This window comes from Sclerotinia sclerotiorum, genomic scaffold (genome assembly GCF_000146945.2).
Source record: "Sclerotinia sclerotiorum 1980 UF-70 scaffold_3 genomic scaffold, whole genome shotgun sequence".
NCBI lineage: Eukaryota > Fungi > Ascomycota > Leotiomycetes > Helotiales > Sclerotiniaceae > Sclerotinia > Sclerotinia sclerotiorum.
In genome coordinates, this window is record NW_001820833.1 from 839978 (window position 1) to 860428 (window position 20451).

General features: G+C 39.9%; 7 protein-coding genes across 7 annotated transcripts; 2 read left to right on the forward strand and 5 right to left on the reverse strand.

Moving 5' to 3' along the window:
• Nucleotides 1–264: 264 nt before the first annotated feature.
• SS1G_02417 (predicted protein) lies at nt 265–735 on the reverse strand (the record flags this gene model as incomplete). Its single annotated transcript, XM_001596151.1, has 1 exon — nt 265–735. The coding sequence occupies one exon, from the start codon at nt 733–735 to the stop codon at nt 265–267; it is 471 nt and encodes a 156-aa protein (XP_001596201.1).
• Nucleotides 736–1149: 414 nt separating this feature from the next.
• Nucleotides 1150–2613, forward strand: SS1G_02418 (hypothetical protein; the record flags this gene model as incomplete). The annotated part of the gene is made up of 1 exon (XM_001596152.1): nt 1150–2613. The coding sequence occupies one exon, from the start codon at nt 1150–1152 to the stop codon at nt 2611–2613; it is 1464 nt and encodes a 487-aa protein (XP_001596202.1).
• Nucleotides 2614–3421: 808 nt separating this feature from the next.
• On the reverse strand, nt 3422–3967 carry SS1G_02419 (hypothetical protein; the record flags this gene model as incomplete). Its single annotated transcript, XM_001596153.1, has 2 exons — nt 3422–3658; nt 3710–3967. The coding sequence occupies 2 exons, from the start codon at nt 3965–3967 to the stop codon at nt 3422–3424; spliced, it is 495 nt and encodes a 164-aa protein (XP_001596203.1).
• A 3884-nt stretch (nt 3968–7851) lies between these two features.
• On the reverse strand, nt 7852–12044 carry SS1G_02421 (hypothetical protein; the record flags this gene model as incomplete). The annotated part of the gene is made up of 9 exons (XM_001596154.1): nt 7852–7855; nt 7894–9041; nt 9523–10175; nt 10386–10544; nt 10852–11007; nt 11074–11356; nt 11411–11461; nt 11519–11912; nt 11986–12044. The coding sequence occupies 9 exons, from the start codon at nt 12042–12044 to the stop codon at nt 7852–7854; spliced, it is 2907 nt and encodes a 968-aa protein (XP_001596204.1).
• A 676-nt stretch (nt 12045–12720) lies between these two features.
• On the reverse strand, nt 12721–14277 carry SS1G_02422 (hypothetical protein; the record flags this gene model as incomplete). Its single annotated transcript, XM_001596155.1, has 3 exons — nt 12721–13329; nt 13499–13794; nt 14256–14277. 3 exons carry the CDS (start codon nt 14275–14277, stop codon nt 12721–12723), a joined length of 927 nt encoding a protein of 308 aa, XP_001596205.1.
• Nucleotides 14278–14528: 251 nt separating this feature from the next.
• Nucleotides 14529–15368, forward strand: SS1G_02423 (hypothetical protein; the record flags this gene model as incomplete). Its single annotated transcript, XM_001596156.1, has 1 exon — nt 14529–15368. The coding sequence occupies one exon, from the start codon at nt 14529–14531 to the stop codon at nt 15366–15368; it is 840 nt and encodes a 279-aa protein (XP_001596206.1).
• A 1985-nt stretch (nt 15369–17353) lies between these two features.
• Nucleotides 17354–18481, reverse strand: SS1G_02424 (hypothetical protein; the record flags this gene model as incomplete). Its single annotated transcript, XM_001596157.1, has 1 exon — nt 17354–18481. The coding sequence occupies one exon, from the start codon at nt 18479–18481 to the stop codon at nt 17354–17356; it is 1128 nt and encodes a 375-aa protein (XP_001596207.1).
• Nucleotides 18482–20451: the final 1970 nt, after the last annotated feature.

A 20451-nucleotide genomic window follows, 5' to 3' on the forward strand; every position in this document is an offset into this window, starting at 1 on the left:
GAAACATCGGTGTATCGGTTTGTGCACCCATCATATGCCATTTTTTGGCGTTGCTCCTTCCAAAGAACAGCCATCTGTGGATCTAAGTCTAGATCGAAGCATTTCGCATCCCATATATAGGCCATGGGGAAGTAAATATCGCCTCTTTTCCAGGAGGACGGGGTTTCATCTCCGTCGGACCACATTCGTGTTATTTCCCATTCAACCAATTCTTCCGTCATCTGACAGACTTCCAGGCCTACTTTGAGCAGTGTCTCTCGAGCGTTAATATTTCTCCATATCGTCTTCTTCTTGGAAGTCAAAACTCGGATTAATAATTTGTGAGTATAGGACATAGTGTCTCTTGAGTAAGCCCATGATCTTTGCGTCCTGCAATTTCATCCTTGCCTTTTCTTTGAAGGAACTCTCCCTCAGATCTTTCATCACGTCATTTATATCCTGAAGCAGCTCATTCATCCTCTGATTCAGGATCTTTCCCTGATCTCCTGTTCCCTCGAAAATCATCTCCCCAAAATCTCGCAAGGCTTTTCCATGTGTCCAAAGTATTTTGTGCAACCACTCCCTTATCACAATCTCCCTTTCCACCTCCTCCGCTTCACTTGGTTTGTCATCTTCTCTATACCCCAAATACTCTCTCCAAAAGTAGTTTCTCATCTTAAACCTATCAACCTTATTCTTTCGATATCGCCTCACTTTGAACATATAGCAATGCCAATCTCTGAGTAAGAATCTCATATTCATAATCCGTTCAAAGGGGCTGGGGTTTCGAAAAAAAGATATTTTCGAGAGATACCTGATGGATTCGCTGAAGACGTTGGAGAATTTCCGTGTAATTTCCGGAATGAGATGAGCTACACTCGTTGTAGCGAGTAATGATGGGGATCTCTTTCCAGATAATCTCCGCGTACATGAGGGGATACAGAATCTTGAACACAGTGAGTACCCAAATTACGGCAAGGACATCTTCAGCCTTGTACTTTCATATACCCCATCCCAACATGAAGTTGATGATCGCCCATAGGAAAAGAACACCACCGAATTCTTCACAGCCTTTCCTAATTCTTTTCACACCATGACTTGTTGAAAGGACGAGTTATGAGAGGAGAGTCTGAAAAAGGCCTTAGTCCCAAGGCAATGAGACAGCTCTATATGGCATGCGTCACCAGCATAGCTGACTACGGTTCAATTTTATGGTGGAAAGGGCAAAACCAATTCAAGAAAATCCTTCAATCCTTGCAAAACCTCGCCCTTCGAAAAATCCTAGGAGTATTCAAAACCTCACCAATAAAACCAATGGAAATAGAAGCCGCATTGTGCCCTCCAGAAGTACGGCTAAATGCTGGAATCAAACAATACGCATTTAGATTATTGAAAATCTCGCCTTCTCATCCTGTCAATTTAGTAGCTACAAAGCTGGCTACAGAAAAGGAGAATCAAGATGTAGTTGCAACCCCTCAAAGAAAGCAATTAAAACCTACTCAACTCGAAAAGATCAAAAATTCAATTCAGAAAGACTTCGATCCTCTCACTTTAGAAGGAATCCATCATTTCTACTTTCCTCCTTGGAAGAAAGAAGTTCTACATAAAGTCAATATCAGCAAATTAGGAAAAGAAGAAGCTGCGATGATCCACAATCTGGCTTTCAAATATAGGTGCAAAAATACCATTATAATATACACCGATGCCTCATTCACTTTAGAGGGAATAGGGGTTGGGATCGGGATAGCGGTCATCTTACCAAATGGCCGAATTTCACATCAAGAGACTATCAATATAGATGTAAATCAGCTTGTCTATAATGGGGAACTCCTAGAAGTTACTAAAGCGATCGAATACACAAATTCAATAGCCCAGCCAGGAAACAAGTTCAAGATATACTCAGATAATCAAGCAGGATTATTCCGGTTGAAAACCCCCTCCGATTTACCTGGTCAATCATGTCAAATCAAAGCTATAAAAGCTGCGGAAGCTATTCAAAATAAAGGAGCCGAAATCTCTCTCAATTGGGTCCCCGGACATACATCTGTACAAGGAAATGAGCTAGCTGATTCTCTTGCAAAAGAGGCGACCAAAATACCATCCTCATCTCACGAAACCAGTTATGCCTCCATTGGAATGGATATAAAAAGAATGAAATCAGAGAACTGGATAGCCATCCTTAACACTAACAATTTTCATCAACCATCGTCAACATATTCAAGAAACTACCCCTGGAAGATCAGCTCAAAAATCAGAGTTCCAGGAAACATCAAAAGAAGCACAATCTGTGCTCTGTTCCAACTCAAAATTGGACACGGATACTTCAAATCTTATTTGAAACGATTCGGTATCTCCTCTAATGACAATTGTAGATGTGGGGGAAAGGAATCTCCTGATCATCTTCTGCTCAGTTGTCCTTTATATAAAATGGCAAGGAAAACCCTCAATAAGGATAACCCCACAGTCCGACCTACCATGAAATATCTGCTTCATACTAAAGCAGGAATCATCAAGACCCTCGAATTCATCGAGGCGACGAGAATAGCCACCAGATCATGGCATCTCAATAGAATGCATGAAGAAGAAGAGGAAGAAGGCGGAGAAGAAGGGGGTGGACCGGAAGATTGTGATTGAATTGATCAATTATGGCCAATTTGGTCAATTTGGTCAATTTGGTCAATTTGGTCAATTTGGTCAATTTGGTCAATTTGGTCAATTTGGTCAATTTGGTCAATTTGGTCAATTTGGTCAATCACCCCAATGTCAAATTTCATTACATTTCATTTGTTATTCCTCTTACTTGAATACGAGAGTATCTGTAAGGCGGGCTTGGTTCCCTAGTATTAGTTTTCACTTCCCCCATTCAAACATTAGAAGATTGAGGCTTTCAATCTCCCCAACCTGTATTAGCTACGGTCGAATAAGGCCAGCCACCCTCCATTTACTATTGTTAGAAGCCTACAAATCTCCTAGCCGTCTTAGATAGTCATAGACTCAGTGTAGACGTTAATTTAATCAATCAATCAAACCTGTACGACCCAGTTTGCGACGTCATTTCTGATCTTGTCATTCATAATTAAATAGTTCAGATCGATGGGTAAAAAGAAGAATGAAGGATTACAAAAAAAATCGAAATTCGTATGGTTTTATCTCCCTTGCTATACATAACTTCCCTCTTGGTCATCTGTTGATTTTATCGTTGCTACAATCGCAGTTTTCCTCCAAGGCCCACCTTTCTTTATATCAATAATCAGCTAGTTATACCATAGTAAAGGCACTCCCAAAATAAAACTAAAAATCCCCTTCCAAATATTACCCTACAATATCAAGAATTCATCATGAACTCAAGGCAATCTGCATAAGCCTTGCAAAGCCCATCTACACCCGAATAGCTCCAAAACCCCATTGCGCCTATATCTGATTATCTTGAATCTTAACTTGCTCAAGGTAATATGTGGATAGCTTCTAGTGATCCTACTTGTTCTCTTGTATTTAACAGCTCCTGTGCGAGATCCTTCAGCTCAGCGTCATTATGTCTAGCTACTGAAATCGATTTGATATGGACATGTAATTTGCTGGAGCTGGGTGGACTATCCTTCTCTAATGAATTGAAATATTCTTCTGTGAAGATCGTGTTTAGGATTCGGATATTTTGATTATGAATAGAGATAAGTCGGATCTGGCATTTGAAAGTTAGCTTAAACCTCATATAGATATACTTTTAACTAACAGGTAATCTTCGTGGAGAAGGCCGAGATGCACACAATTGCGGCGATTGTTTTTCCATCATTTCTTTCTCCATCTGCTGTTGAACGCTATCATCATTCTTCCAAGCAATAAAAGCAATTCTATAAATTGCAATAAATTCGGTCGTTAGGATTTCATTATTCATCGCAGAGCGCGAATGAATTGTGAGAGCAAGCGCTATTAAATCGCCAGTCGTCCAAGTATCTGTGAAGCCCCAACGCAAATTGTGGGTTTCATACATATCTCTATGTTGGTTGTCAAGCGTTAGTAGAATGTAGAGATATAATAAAACGGATTAGCTATAACATACGACCATCCGTCAAGCCTTCCGAATCCTGCCAACTCCAATTCTTGCATATCGTTGTGGAGTCCAGCGGCGACATCCCGGTTGTTGAACTACAGATCGGTATGCGATAGAGGGGTCTCGGCACGGTCAGTTGAGGTTGTCTGAATCATAGGTATATCTTCAACTGAATCAATGATGATACCAAAGACATCGCTGAATTCTTTCCTCAAGATTTCGCTTTCCCTATATTTAGACTTCCTCCAAATAAACTTGCAAATCTTGATTAGAGCTTATCGGCGAGGCGTAGTGGAGAGCGACATAGTAAACTTCAATCGATCGATAATTATGTTGTGATTCTGTGATTTATTTATAATGTGTTTGTAGGTTTGTTTATTTGCGTTATCAAATACTGCCTATCAAGGTACTTTGCTTAACATCTATTGGCAAATACATGAGGGGTAACTGTTAGTAATGTAATAAAATTTAGTCTATCTCTCATTGATGTTTTTTTAACTTGTACAATCCCAGCATGCTGATTTAAACCAGGCCGATGTCTAATCTTCCATATACTATTGAAGCATGGCAACGCTCTTATACCAGTATCAATAATAAAGATTTTAAAATGCGAACTTTGAGAGTGGGAGTAAATTCAAATTCGAAAGCGCTATTCTTCTGAGGGTCCTTCACATTAAGGCCTGAATCAAATCTTCATCTTCAATGCACTGGATCAATGATAATCAAATATTTCCAGCAGCGCGACGGTCACAAGCCGAAGTGGCAGTTAGGGGTCAGCACTTTGAGCCACTACTTCGAATAGTGAAGAATTTTTCCAAAGATGTAGGGTGGACTTCGAAGGACTTCATAGATTCAGGATGCTTCGGACCATTTTTGTCTCTTTTGGCACTCATTGAACGCAACGATACAAAAGAAGAAGACGAAGAATCTACAGTGCAATATGTCACCACTCCTATTGCTGCACAAACTTGACTTCAACAATCGCAAAGAGACCCTTATATAACACCAATCAAGAAATCGACTGGACAATTAGACCTTCTTGGTGCATTGGTCGATAGGATGGACTTGGATACGCCCAGCACTACTGAATCAATTGAGCTACCACCGTCCGGTGAAGGATCCGTTGCAAAATACGAAAAGGCCAGAATAAAGGTGTAGGATGAACAAATAGGCAATTAGTATCTTATCAACTTGCTGCTGCCTATCTCTTGGCCTCTAGGAATATCTGGCAATATTGACCCACAGCGGAAGGCTTACATATTTGTTCTACAAGGCTCCAAAGTCTACGAAGCTCGGGTTGATGGTATAGTTACACGTCCCAACCGTAATACCGATGTCCTAGATTTCTTGGAAGTGAAACGTGGTCATAGAACAGATGAAGTTCGTATACAAGAGGTGGCTCAAATTGTGACATTCATGAATTCGAAGAACAGCAACCCACTTCGCATGAATGATAATACTTCGGCTTTGTAATGGTACGTTATTTCTGTTACTCGCCTACCTTGCTAATATGCTCTGCAGCTCGTGGCTCATATTCATGTGCGCCAACGAGCTATTTATCACAATAGCAAGCTGTAATCAACCATGGATAGAATTCCTAGGCATGGTAGAAGGATTGAAGGAAGGCATGCCGGAATTGAAATCAGAAAATTTTCTTCATATGAAAGAGTATGGTCCATACACTTTAAGCGCATATCATGATTTTCTTGCAGCTTTGGAGCATCTTTATGTATTATTGTCAGATGTATAACTTTGTTCCTAGAATTGTTGAGAGATCATTAAATTCTCTAGCTCGATTTGGTCCTGTCCTAGCGTCGTGTTCGACAGCAGTTGGAGGAGGGTAGAATGAGTTCCAACGATCGAACAAACCATAAGGGGAGCAAAACAAATGTTCTTCATTACAGTTGTACTGTTTTCTCGTGCCTGAATGCATCAACTACACATCCAAGTCTCACATATTTGAAGCATTGCAGACTGTGTCATCGAGTTCGGTATGTATGGATAGATTTCTCTTTATCGAATAGACGGTAGCGATGGAGATCCCTGGAGATGATGTTGCTACGGTTCAAGTTCGTCTTGCTTCTCAGGCATAACACAGTGTATGAAACCCTTAAGCATTAAGACAAATTGATGGAGCAGGACAATCCCTCGTGTTCTTCAAATGCTTCAGCTTGAAGTATGCATCCTCACATAGAACAACAAAACACCACTGCAATCCTTTCATTGGAAGGCTCCGCCATATCCAGTTCTCGCTGATCTCTGCTGGAGTACGATATTGTCAAATCGGTACTTATTTGCTATTGGAGGAATGCGAATTCATGTCGACAACTTCCATTATCAATCATATCGGTACACTCTACCACCTCCACTATTTTCCTTTTCATACGGAACAAGCTAAATTTCCTCATCATTTCCGCATGAATTCGCCTATTTAGTGACAAAATATCTAAACTCAACTCCTGTGAGACTTTGTTACCTTTTTATTCGTCTTTTCAATTTCTTCCTGAACTTTTAATCATCCACCTTTTTCGGCGCTCTTTTTTAATTGCTCGCTGAGTACTATGCTCGCTTTATTCAAACTTATAGCGTGATCTTCAATCTTGACTTCGATCGTGTGCTCTGTGGATTTGCTGCCGGCTCTGTTCTGGATTCCGTGTCTGACTCTACTGGTGATGTTGCTTTGGTCCCTGTTGCAGACTTTGGATCCGACTCCGCTGGTGATTTTGGTTCGCGATCAAGGTACAGCCTTCATCAAACGTCGAGTCTTCTAGAACCCTTGACTAAATCATAAGTATTTGAGAAAGGGCTATCTGGTTCGTGCCTCTTTCAGCTCTCCTCCATGTAAAAAACTGTATCAAACCTCTCTTGAATGCAGCGCTCGCCGACAATCCCGACGATATTCTCACCTAGGATCAAATCTACAGAGCAGTCACCGAATCCATTTATACATGACCTCGAATCAACTTTCTGGGTGCTTTTCTGGATCTGCATTCACTATGATGGACCAAATCGGGGAAGGGTTGTTAAAGAGTTCGACAACTGGAACTACGCGGATATGAAAGTGTTGGCCAGGGCGAAATTAGGTACTTGTAGCGATCCGGTATTCTCTGGCAACTGATGCCTTACGTTCGTCGGTTGGCAATTATGGCTTAAGGCTTTATCACTGGTATTCACTTGGAAGTGAAGTTGTTGCTAGATCAAGTAGAATGTAAGTAAACTAATTGATAACTTAGTTGAGCACGAAGTTCCTAAACTACGAAATAACGAAGGTTTATATGGATCACGAAACGAGGAGGATAGAATGGATAGCGGCTATCTAGTCTATCCATCACATGATAGATGACTAGTCACGTGTTATTGGATTCGTGACAATGAACTATGATACAAGACTGGAAACAGAATCGAGAATTTACATCTTTCTCTTTATGCTTTCAGACCTTTAATTCTAATAATGATTAGGTCGAAGGTGCATCAAATTAAATATTTCTTTATATTTCTTTGTACCAATAAAACTACCACATCACTACACTAGAACATACTGGAATCAATGTGGCAAATAGAAAGTCTATATAATCATAGACTTCCCCCAACCTCTCTGTTAAAGAGAGAAAAAAAAATAAAAGGATATTATATTCAAGACATAAATAAGTTAGTCATTAATAGATATATTGAAACTGATTTTTACTTAGATAATATGAAATTTTCACTCAAATTTCAGAAAGAAAATGCCACCGGTGGAAAATGCCATGACCATAACACCGTTACAAAAATATGTACTAGTTGGCCGATAGTCTGGAGGTAGCCAAAAAATATTTCGCACTTCTTTATCTAATCTTTCAGCTACCCAATGATTTGATATAAAGTACCGTTCAAAGGCTGAGGATGCCTGTAAACTTGAATGACCCTCGAGCGTTTGAAGCGATTCGCCCGTCATTGCATCCCAAAGCCGAATTGTTTTATCGTGAGAGCCCGAAGCTACTTTTGTACCATCTGGTGAGAAGGCAACTGAATTAACCCAACTCGAATGACCCTCGAGCGTTTGAAGCGATTCGCCCGTCATTGCATCCCAAAGCCGGATTGTTTTATCGTGAGAGCCCGAAGCTACTTTTGTACCATCTGGTGAGAAGGCAACTGACGAAACCGAACCCGAATGACCCTCGAGCGTTTGAAGCGATTCGCCCGTCATTGCATCCCAAAGCCGGATTGTTTTATCGTGAGAGCCCGAAGCTACTTTTGTACCATCTGGTGAGAAGGCAACTGACGAAACCGAACCCGAATGACCCTCGAGCGTTTGAAGCGATTCGCCCGTCATTGCATCCCAAAGCCGGATTGTTTTATCGTGAGAGCCCGAAGCTACTTTTGTACCATCTGGTGAGAAGGCAACTGACGAAACCGAACCCGAATGACCCTCGAGCGTTTGAAGCGATTCGCCCGTCATTGCATCCCAAAGCCGAATTGTTTCATCATCTGAGCCCGAAGCTACTTTTGTACCATCTGGTGAGAAGGCAACTGACGAAACCGAATCCGAATGACCCTCGAGCGTTTGAAGCGATTCGCCCGTCATTGCATCCCAAAGCCGAATTGTTTCATCATCTGAGCCCGAAGCTACTTTTGTACCATCTGGTGAGAAGGCAACTGATTTAACCCAATCCGAATGACCCTCGAGCGTTTGAAGCGATTCGCCCGTCATTGCATCCCAAAGCCGGATTGTATTATCGTGAGAGCCCGAAGCTACTTTTGTACCATCTGGTGAGAAGGCAACTGATTTAACCGAACCCGAATGACCCTCGAGCGTTTGGAGGGCGGCACTCCAATTTGATCGTGTCCTTGATATTTTATAAATCCAACTTGGAATATATTCTTGAAATGTTTTTCGAATAATACTATTCTCTGGAGCAAAGAAAAGAGCTGAGCAATAGATTTGAAGAGGAGCTTGTTCAATTCCTATTCGATTGTAAAGGACGAAGCGTTTAGCGTCATGTATGAGAGTATAGAGTTCAGAACCTTTGTTAGCCTTTATTATCTATTAGCTGAATTCCTAAAAGAACTACCAAATAGTATTGACACACTAGAATATAAGACTCTAAAGAACTTATTGCGTTAATGCCCTCTGAAGTTTTCTCCATCAAGCTCATAACCTCCAGCCAATGTAGCAAATGATTTTTCAGGAATTCATAAATATTGCCGTTATCTTGAATGTGTTCTCTGTTTTGTTCAGGATCTCCATCTCTTAAATGGTTAATCCAGTAAATACAGGAATACCGTATAGAAGCTAATATATCGGGATCGGGCTGTTTGACTTTATCAATAGGAAAGCCAGGATGACCCAAACCGTATATATCGCGTTTTAGAGTTTTTCTCATAACTATTATCGAATTTAGAAGTGCTTTGTTATGAACTTTCCCAATTCCATCAGGAAATATTGTTTTAATAGCCTCTTTAGAAAGGAAATCCTTTGCTGATTGGTGAACAAAGAATACATTCCTATTACGAACAACCAGAAAGGAACCACAAAGTTGTATTATTTCCTCTAGCGGAATCTCATTATTCATCTCCATCAAGGACATTAGTTCGTCAAGCGCAAGAGGCCGATATGCTATTACTACAATAGCCAGGATCTGAAGGCATATCTTAGCTGCCTCGATATCTTCCATATCTACTATCTGTTCCATCATACGATTATATAAAGGATCAAGTTCGGAAGGGTAATCTTGCAGCTTTGAATTCGTGAATAATCGAGCTTTTTCAAGATTTTGACAAACTAAAGCCACCCAAAGAAAAGTTCCATTTGCATGTTCTAGGAGATAACGTTCGATAGTATCCTTTGTCTCCGTTGTGTATTTTTTTGTTCTCGCAAGATATTTCACCTTCTCTCGGATATACCACCTGACAGCAGCAGATACTGATTCAGCATTCAGCTCGAGACTGAGCCGGGTTCCCTGCTCGGCCTGTTGTAACTGCTCTTCGATTTCGGGCCAGTTCCGACTAGAGACAAGCCATTTAACACGAGAAGAAATGGATAAGCCCGAAACAATTAGGCGAAGTAATTGTGGCAGGTCTTTTTGGCATTCGTCAAGCGCATCAATAATCAAGATCGTCGGCTTCAAATTCTTATCATGCAAGATATCCTTCAAAATATCAGAGAGTGCTATAAAGGTATTAGCATCTTTGAACAACTGTTCCCCTGCCTTCTCATATCTCTTTTGTAAATGCGAAAGAAGGGCAGGCTGCCGATCTAGAAGCATATAGATAAGGCCACGTAGAACAGCTACAGCACTATTAATGCGTGCATCAGTGCCTTGGCAAAAGAAATAGGCTAAGGCAGTCTCATCCGATCTCTGCAGCTCATTTATTATACCACAGAGCAACATGGTCTTGCCCTTACCAGGATCTCCTTTAATCCAAAGTAGGCGATTATCTCGGTTAAAGTGCCATTGTTGAAAATCACTATTATCGAAAATCCAATTATATACATTATCAAGTAGTCCTCCTTTAGTCTCTTCGATACGTCTCTTGTCTAATTGTGGATCGGTGGTTCGTAGGTCAATTAGACAGCGGTTTTGCAAGGTGTGAGTATTGATATTAATAGATCCTCCTCTAGTATTAAAGTTTGGTGCATTGAATTGTAACCCACCCGCATTTGTAAAATTGCCTTGCAGGTCATTCTTTATACCGGGTAGATCTCGAATTTCGTGTTCGCAGAGTTGTGAATTGAATGTGGTGGTATTCTCGGTGGAATGTTCATCACGGAGGGATATATTCTAATATTTTATGAAATTAGTATTTGTATGTTAGAGAGGGTGTAGACCTTGCCTTATTCAAACTCAGATTGCGAATAACTTGTCGGAGGACGCCCAGAATAGCACGATATTGTGACTCTGCTCTATTACTACATCTTGCCATTTCCATATGGTTTGCATTGATACTCTCAACCGTTTCAAGGGTTTGTGGTAAATCGAGTTTTGAAGAGAAATCGTTAACTATCTGTTGTATGATTGGGTTAATATAGATGCGAAAATATAAGATTATTTGATCATTTACTTTACCGTGTAACCCCTTTATGCCCGATGTTGCCTGTGCTTCCTGAAATGAATGAATCTTGATACCATACTCGCATACAATCGTTTTAAACCCTTTATGAATATTATCGAGGAGCTCGCTATTCACCTTTAATGGTTCCAGAATCTCCTTATCCGAGTCTCGTAGGGCTAGTCGAGCAAGGTTTGATGCGATTTCGCCCCATCCAGCATATATGCTCCCTCGATGTGGTGTCCCAAGAAAGATGACTGATTTGGTACGCCTGTGAACTGGTTGAGAGCTGTGTATCGCCTTGGTTCAGAAGTTAATATTTATTACCGATCATTAATTTCAAAGCGAACTCACATCCTTTACGATAATGCCACCTAAACTATGTGCTACAAACACAAAAGAATCCTGAAATCATTGTTAATACCTTTTCACATCTTATAAAGCAATTATAGTATAATCTACCTCATTTTCGATCTCTCCCTTAATCTTCTCTACAAGATCTCTGCTATGCTGTAACACGCTGTTCTGATTGTTGGCCTGGAACAAGCCATCAATCATGTCTGCATTGTATCCATATGTCCATACTCTAGCTTCATGTATATCCTCAACAAGATAATCTTGAAGCCAGAATACTTTGCGTATATCAGATAAACTTTGGCTGGTAGTAGATGACCCGGAAGGCTTATAAGACTTAGACCTGAAGAGAGATTTGAAAGAATCGAAAGATTTGAGAGATTTGCGAGATTTTGATTTGTTCGACGCTGCAGAAGCCGAGTTTATATCTGTATTAGACACTTTTCGGCCGGACTCCCATGTATACCTTGGATGTCCCCTTAAACCATGTATGAAAATGATACTATAAGAGTTAATATGTTGCACAATTGTATTGCAGAAATAGAAAATAGAAGGTAGCTTGAGTGGGTACTTACTTGATCTTAGCATTGTTGTTGTCTGATAGCTGAGTAAAGCCAATACGGTGCACGTCCATTATCCTGATGTTCGAGCTATATAGATATGATATGTACTGTGTAGATATTAGTTGGAGTCGTTCAATGAAGCTTTGAGGCTCCCCACTTGGTATTATGTTAGCTTGGTATCAACGCATGGACCATAACACAGCCACTTCCAATAAGCCTCAGTAGGCAAGTCTAAAGTTCATACCTACAGCCTTATGAAGCATTCAACCTTCCATCTCAGGATGTAGGTAGAAACGCAATCATGTATAGATTATTAGCAGAATAAAAAAGTTCGATAAGGCAGACGCACGAGTGGAATATTTGTTACGCATCATACAATAATGGGTGCCAATTACGACGGCCTCTAGCGACGGCTGTTGCTCCTACCCTACCCCATCTGTACCGCGACCGGTTCGAATTCCTTTACAGCTTCTGCCTGCCATTCCTTTCCCGAGCCCTCCAGCCTCAGTTTTCTTTCCCCCCAAGATTTTAACACTCAGATGGACGGGACTCACATGGAGGCGACGTGTAGTCGGTGCAAAGAGCGGTGGTTTTTAATGGATTTAAAACGTGGCCTTTGCCATACCTGTTTCTTGAGAGATAAAGGAAGACATACCCCCTATCTAATGTCTATTTCCCCTTCCCTTTTTCTTTATCTTTATCTGTAGATTCGAAGTAATTGATTAAATCCTTTCTAATGATTATTCTTTAAAAATTCATTGGTCCACCACCTGTGTTGAAATTACCACCATTAAATTGCTTTCCACCATTAGTAGAAAAATGGCCTGAAAAGCTAGCTCCTTCGTCACGACTATTAATTTCATACCCATTTCCATTCCCATTCTTGCGATTAGCTAGTTCTTGATGTGCATTATCACAAAGATTGGTGATGACATCAGAAAGTTCTCTCCAATTTCCATCCTTAGGGTCGGAAAACTTATTGAGTTGGTAATGATCGAGTGGCAGGCCATATCGTTCACAGCCATCTAAGATAGCCGACTTTTCATCCACAATAAAATCCTTATAATCATCTCCGAACATTTTGGATACCTTGGAGCTTTTTTGTTCAAAAAAGCAATGTACTGGAATATTCTTTTCATGAGCCACCATTGAAAACCCTTGTACTGCATCCAATACCATTTCGTTATTAGCTTCTAATGCGATTAATGAGGCTGCTTCTCCTGCAGCACCAGCGCGGATAATTCTTTGCAGAAGTTCGCTCGAGGTAATATTATCAGTGCCTCTATGTGGTGTACCCAGCAATATAACCCCTATCGTAAAATCGAGTATTTTCGACATTTGAGGTTTGATCAAAGCCTTCATCTGAAGTTAGTAACAGGTAAATTCATAGTTTGCTAACCAAAATACCTTTTCAATCACAAGACCACCAAAACAATGCCCAATAAACACTAATGGTCGTGAAGAACAATTCTAGCAATCATTAGCTTATAATATAAGTCACATACGTTACATTACCCTTCTTTACCTTTCGTTGTCGCAAAACCTTTCGTCTCAAATCATCCGCAACATGGTCAAGACGAACTTTGATAGCATTATCGCCATACCAGTTACTATCATAATTGAAGGCCATTATTCGGACATTGGTGATATCTGCTGGAAGCATTGTTGGGTCGCTTAACCAATTAACGCGATCCTCGGATTTATTCGTCGGAACAGAAGGGGGTGCAATGCTAGATTCGGTATTACGATCGATATGTTCTTGTGGTTTCCGTGCTTTGGTCCAGGTCGTTATTGGTGTGGCCCCAAGTCCATGAACAGCCACTATACTTTATAAGAGTCAGTATTCGAAGATAGGATTATTCGAAGGTAAGGTGAAATAAATAAGAGTATATACTCAACAAGAGGGCTTTCGCAATCGACAAGTACATGGATTCCCAAATCTTGCGGATCAATCTGCCTTGGCATCTTCAAAGTTTCCATTTTAGCTTTGCCTTCTACGTTTCGCCTTGGGTTTTTTGGTGTATAACTATATAAGACAAACAACAATTGATTGAGCAATCACGAAAAGATTGGCATACCTCAAGAGAAGTATCGATTATTATGCCCTCAAAAATTTCTCGAGGATAGATTTCCAACAAGAAATAAGAAGGCTATGTTGAGGCTGTATTCTATGTGCTGTTCATATTCAATTGATGCGATTGGAGTATTAGTTATGCAAGCTGACACACTTTGGGCAGGCAATAACGCCGAGGCAGACACGATGCTATAGTGCACATATGTACTCGGTTTATATACGAAACCCATTTTCAGCGTGAATTTGGTATATTCAACTTAACTATTATCCCCCCCCCCAAAAGCACTCCTGGTACATTCTTCTACATCGTGAATATTACACTGAGCTCAAATGCAACGATAAGATAACCAGCAATATGAGTATCAGTTCAACATCGCTAAAATACCCATTCGAAAAAGAGCACGAATTGCATAATGGACTACATAATCCAAATGAAGCTCAGCGACTACCTGGCTATCCTCAAATTTTGCTTCAAGATACAATGGAACTGGCAACCTTTATATCTAAAGATCTTCGTACACCAATATTAGAGAAAATCTCCCCTCGTCTATGGTGGATGTCCACACAATCAAGCGCACATATTGGACCTCTCCATCATCAAGGTGTTAAATTACGCGATATTATCATTTCGGAGAATCCTGAGCTTCATCTGATTTGGTATTACGACAAGATCTTCATCAAACCTGTACCAAAATATTTATTATCTTTCGATTTCTGGCATACCTATCTCATATCACCAACTTCGCCCTTGGGCTCAGAGAGAGAGATTATTAAACGCTCAGCACTCGGCTTTCTTCGTACTTATCGATATCTCGTACAGTATGAATCCGATTTCAATATTGCCATAGAAAGGAGGCTTTTACCGGAAGCAACGACATGGGAATCCTTCTCCAGACTTGTTTCAGATCTCCGCAGAATCGATGATGGCGATGTTACGGGACGTTATGCATTTGGGGAGATACGCCTTTCAAGATTGAATTTGTATATCAAGATTATTCTTGGGAAAAGCACTTTTCATAAAGTCTATGGCCAATATGGTGCTTATTTTGGACGTTTTTATGGTCCTGTTTTGTTCATTCTTGGAATAGTATCAATTATCTTGAATGCTTTACAGTTGGAACTGGCTGTAGAATCTCTTGATAGTACTCCATGGCAAAGTGTTCGGGATATAAGCCGATTCACTAGTGTTCTAGTAGCAGCTATACTTTGTGGGATTGCATTCGTGTTATTTTTACTACTTGTATTCCGAATCGCAGCGGAGTGGTTTTATGCTTGTCGTGATCGGAGACGGCAAAGGCGAAAACTTGATCATATTCTTTAAACATTTTCAATGCCGACCAAGGGGAGATGGTTGAGACAAGAGGAAGGTTATCACCTTGATCCAGGCCATAAATCTATACGTTTTGGGGTTATATATGCAGCTTTAGTCTTCTTAAAAAGAATATAACCTCAAATTGGTTTTCATGTGACCACTTTGCTTCCGTCAAACCAGTTAGAAAAGACACGAAAATAATTAAACTCATAGTGCCGATCATATCGTTCAATAGGCTTCTATAATAAACTCCATCGAAATCACAATCAAGAAATCATCCCTTAGGAAAACATTACCAGAAAGGATATCAAGCAACGATCATTTGATGCATACTTGGGTTTCAGATTCTAATCGTGTGATTTTCTCTATCATACTATATTTACAACATAAATACAATGATGCCTGAAGAGGCAAAGGCGCCAGATCGCAACGTTTTTGCCCGTCTGCGGTTTTTTGACGGTCACATTACTGGATTATGCCCTTTACAATACTACAAATAGCTGGGAATAAGGGACATCATCATCATTACGATAATCACCACAAAATCATCTCTTTAGAGAAGTTCTTTAGGAAATCGGGTGTGATTTACCAAATTTCGATGTTTGTGCAGGAGTTTGTGTGTCGAAAGGCTTCGGTCAAGGTTTATCATACAAGAAATGCATCTTTTTTTCAATTCGTTTCAAACAAGCAAGAATAATTCCTTTTACCGCTTGTCCCATTTGTTGGACAATGCCTGGCCCAGAATGGCTTACAATCTCATATAATTCGATCGCCGTGAACATTCTTCGCTTTGGAACTATGCTAATATATGTTGCGAAAGTCGGGTGTGTTATAACAAAATATTGAAGCGCAGTCGTTAGGTTGATCCATGGTTTGTCTTTCTTGATATATAAGGTTGGGAATTCCGAATTCCAGTATACTTCTTTCTAATTGAAATGGATGGGAGACAAGATATTGGTCATTGTTAGTATCACTTCGGTGATATTAATCGATTACTACTAATATAGTATTTTGTATAATATTTTATTCTGTTTATTTATTATGCTATAAAAGAAGGGGCTATTTATATTAAAGAGAAGTGTAGAGTCCAGTAATAGTACAGTTCTATATGAGGTTAATGGTATCTACCAGTAAGCTGAAAGCCTGTGCGCAAGCGATCAGATTCCTACAATTTAGTATGGCATTATGGTGACCTTATGATCGAAGGTACACCACTTCAGGAAACGTGTGGTATTCCGACACTTTCCTTCCTCAAGGTTCAATACATTCCGTCAATTTTCCCCGCCAAGGATCAGTTCTGCCTCCAACAAATTTCGCTATCAAGAAGTGCCTAAAGAAAATATTCTTTTGGATATGATTATGGATCTGAAAGTTTTGATTGACTGAGCTCAAGGGCGAAGGGCATATAAAACTTGATTGTATATTAGCCAGAAATTCAAGAATATATCTGTCGGAATACTACACGACTTCTGCAATGGTGTGCACTTTCGATCATAAGGTCACCATAATGCCATATTAAATTGAAGGAATCTGATCGCTTGCGCACAGGCTTTCAGCTTATTGGTAGATAACATTGACTTCATATATGGAACCGTACTATTAGCGTACTTTTACACTTCCCCTTGAATATAAATAGTCCCCTCCCTTTTATAGAGTAACAATCAAGAATGAATAAAAGCAATACTATAATAGTACTATGAGAGCTAGTATCACCGAAGTGATACCAACAGAAAGGTATGTTGTTGCCGGTTCCATGCCTAGTTTCACAACTGTAAAATTGAGGAACAAGAGTTCATAATTTGGTTTAGTACCCAAAAAAACAAAATTCTAGTAAGGAAAGAGGGTTCCTTCTTGAGAGCAACTTCAATATAATGATAATGAATAACGTGGTTTATCAGCGAGCGGGCCATATCACCGAGCGGGCCACTTTTACCTCAATTTATCATTTCAACCCCATATTATTTAACAACAATTAAATCAATTGATTGAAACTATCAAGAATCTAATAATCTAGGATCTATTATACTATTCTGACAAGTTCTTGAATTATGACCAGTCTTTCCACACTTACTACAGCATCGACTAGTAGATGATTCCCTATTAAAATTTCCCTCATTTTGACGCTCGTCGCGTTGAATCTGATTATCAACCTCTTGTTGTGATAATATATATTCAGCTTCTTGTCCAGTAAGTACTCCTCCATTACGTAGTTGAATTTTTTTAGCGCGTCGACGTTTACTTAATGCCTCATTTGCTCTTCGAAGCATACGATTCTCAGCACTCAAAAGTGTAACTTCATATGCTAATCTCTCTGTACCTTTAACTAAAGCTTGTACAGTCTCAAATATAGGTGTAGGAGAGCTTGATTGATGACGAGCTATTCGAGCTTTTACTAGAGTTGATTGTAAGAGAGCCTCAGTTGGATTATGAGGAGTTTGAGAGATCCAGGAGTTGGTAAGTTCCAAGGAGGTAGATGGAGGGGTAGAAGTACGAATCCTAATATCTAGTTTTGAGAGTATAGATTGAGGATCGAATGGTATTAGACCTGCTCCTCGAAAACCAGCTTTCATATTCTGAATAGTAAATGATTGTAAATATACAGCTTTAAAGACTATAAAGAATTCAACCTTGGTAATATGATTGATATAAGCTTTGATAAATCCTTCAATTTGATAACTATATGAACGTTTGAGTACGCCAAAACACCCAACATCGAGTGGTTGAGTTAAATGACTTGAATGTAGTGGTAATTTGAGGCATATAATATCATTTGATTTGCAATATGATTGAAAAGGTATTGATTCATAACTTTCGTGCCCATCCAATACTAGCATTCGATATTTGCCCTTCCTTTGACGAATAGTATGTTTATCGAAATGCTTTAACCATTCTAACCCTGTCTCATTATTCGTCCATCCATTGGAAGTAGGTTTAATAGCCCAATCCGCAGGAAAATCGGTTTCGGTATACCAATTGGAAAGATGAACTTGTCCTTGAACTACCAGAAATGGAGGTATAGTTTCACCCTCTCCATTACCACATATAATTGCCATAGCCCACTCTCGATTACCTGATTGTATTGCCTTGCTTCTGCCATTTCGTTCAGCACTAGTTACAACCATTCCAGGGCATATTATACCTATCATAAAGCCGGTTTCGTCGAAATTGTAGAAATCGGAATCGATAATACCATATGTGTGAACGAAGTGAATGACTTCAATTCAATTACTACTGTAATAAAGAACTAAGCGAACGCGAAAGAGACTAGCTCTTTTAGTAAGTCTATATAAGACTTACTACTTTCAATATGTAGCTAGCTCTTTAGACAGAATACAACTAGACATACAGGACCTACGTAATCCGTGGGTGCTACGTCTTCCGTATCCTTCTCGTACCAACAGATACCGAATCGTTTCAAATAAGATTTGAAGTATCCGTGTCCAATTTTGAGTTGGAACAGAGCACAGATTGTGCTTCTTTTGATGTTTCCTGGAACTCTGATTTTTGAGCTGATCTTCCAGGGGTAGTTTCTTGAATATGTTGACGATGGTTGATGAAAATTGTTAGTGTTAAGGATGGCTATCCAGTTCTCTGATTTCATTCTTTTTATATCCATTCCAATGGAGGCATAACTGGTTTCGTGAGATGAGGATGGTATTTTGGTCGCCTCTTTTGCAAGAGAATCAGCTAGCTCATTTCCTTGTACAGATGTATGTCCGGGGACCCAATTGAGAGAGATTTCGGCTCCTTTATTTTGAATAGCTTCCGCAGCTTTTATAGCTTTGATTTGACATGATTGACCAGGTAAATCGGAGGGGGTTTTCAACCGGAATAATCCTGCTTGATTATCTGAGTATATCTTGAACTTGTTTCCTGGCTGGGCTATTGAATTTGTGTATTCGATCGCTTTAGTAACTTCTAGGAGTTCCCCATTATAGACAAGCTGATTTACATCTATATTGATAGTCTCTTGATGTGAAATTCGGCCATTTGGTAAGATGACCGCTATCCCGATCCCAACCCCTATTCCCTCTAAAGTGAATGAGGCATCGGTGTATATTATAATGGTATTTTTGCACCTATATTTGAAAGCCAGATTGTGGATCATCGCAGCTTCTTCTTTTCCTAATTTGCTGATATTGACTTTATGTAGAACTTCTTTCTTCCAAGGAGGAAAGTAGAAATGATGGATTCCTTCTAAAGTGAGAGGATCGAAGTCTTTCTGAATTGAATTTTTGATCTTTTCGAGTTGAGTAGGTTTTAATTGCTTTCTTTGAGGGGTTGCAACTACATCTTGATTCTCCTTTTCTGTAGCCAGCTTTGTAGCTACTAAATTGACAGGATGAGAAGGCGAGATTTTCAATAATCTAAATGCGTATTGTTTGATTCCAGCATTTAGCCGTACTTCTGGAGGGCACAATGCGGCTTCTATTTCCATTGGTTTTATTGGTGAGGTTTTGAATACTCCTAGGATTTTTCGAAGGGCGAGGTTTTGCAAGGATTGAAGGATTTTCTTGAATTGGTTTTGCCCTTTCCACCATAAAATTGAACCGTAGTCAGCTATGCTGGTGACGCATGCCATATAGAGCTGTCTCATTGCCTTGGGACTAAGGCCTTTTTCAGAATTAGCAAGTCTAGCCATTCGGTAGAATGAGGTTTTAGCCTGGGTAGCTCGGATTGTGACATGTTGTTTGAAACTGAGGCCAGGGTCGAACCATATGCCTAGCCATCTGACTATTGTTGAGGGTTGAATTATCTCCTCGTTCGGAAGCTTGATTGAGGCTGTCTTCGTATCTTTGGATGTAGAGAAGTGTATTAGTTCCGTCTTCGCTAGATCAAATTGAATAGCATTTTCTTTGCCCAGAGCATATATCTGTTTAGTTGCTCTTTCGAGGGAGATGATGTTCTTTTTCCAGGATGTTGAAAATGTTGTTAAAGCTATATCATCTATATATGAGAGATATTTGATCGAATTTGCTGAGAATAGATCTCGAATATAAATTAAGAAGAGGATTGGCGAAATAGGGCTGCCTTGGGGGATCCCGGTATTGATCGGTTTGAAGGTTTCAATTTGGCCATCGAATGAGAGCTT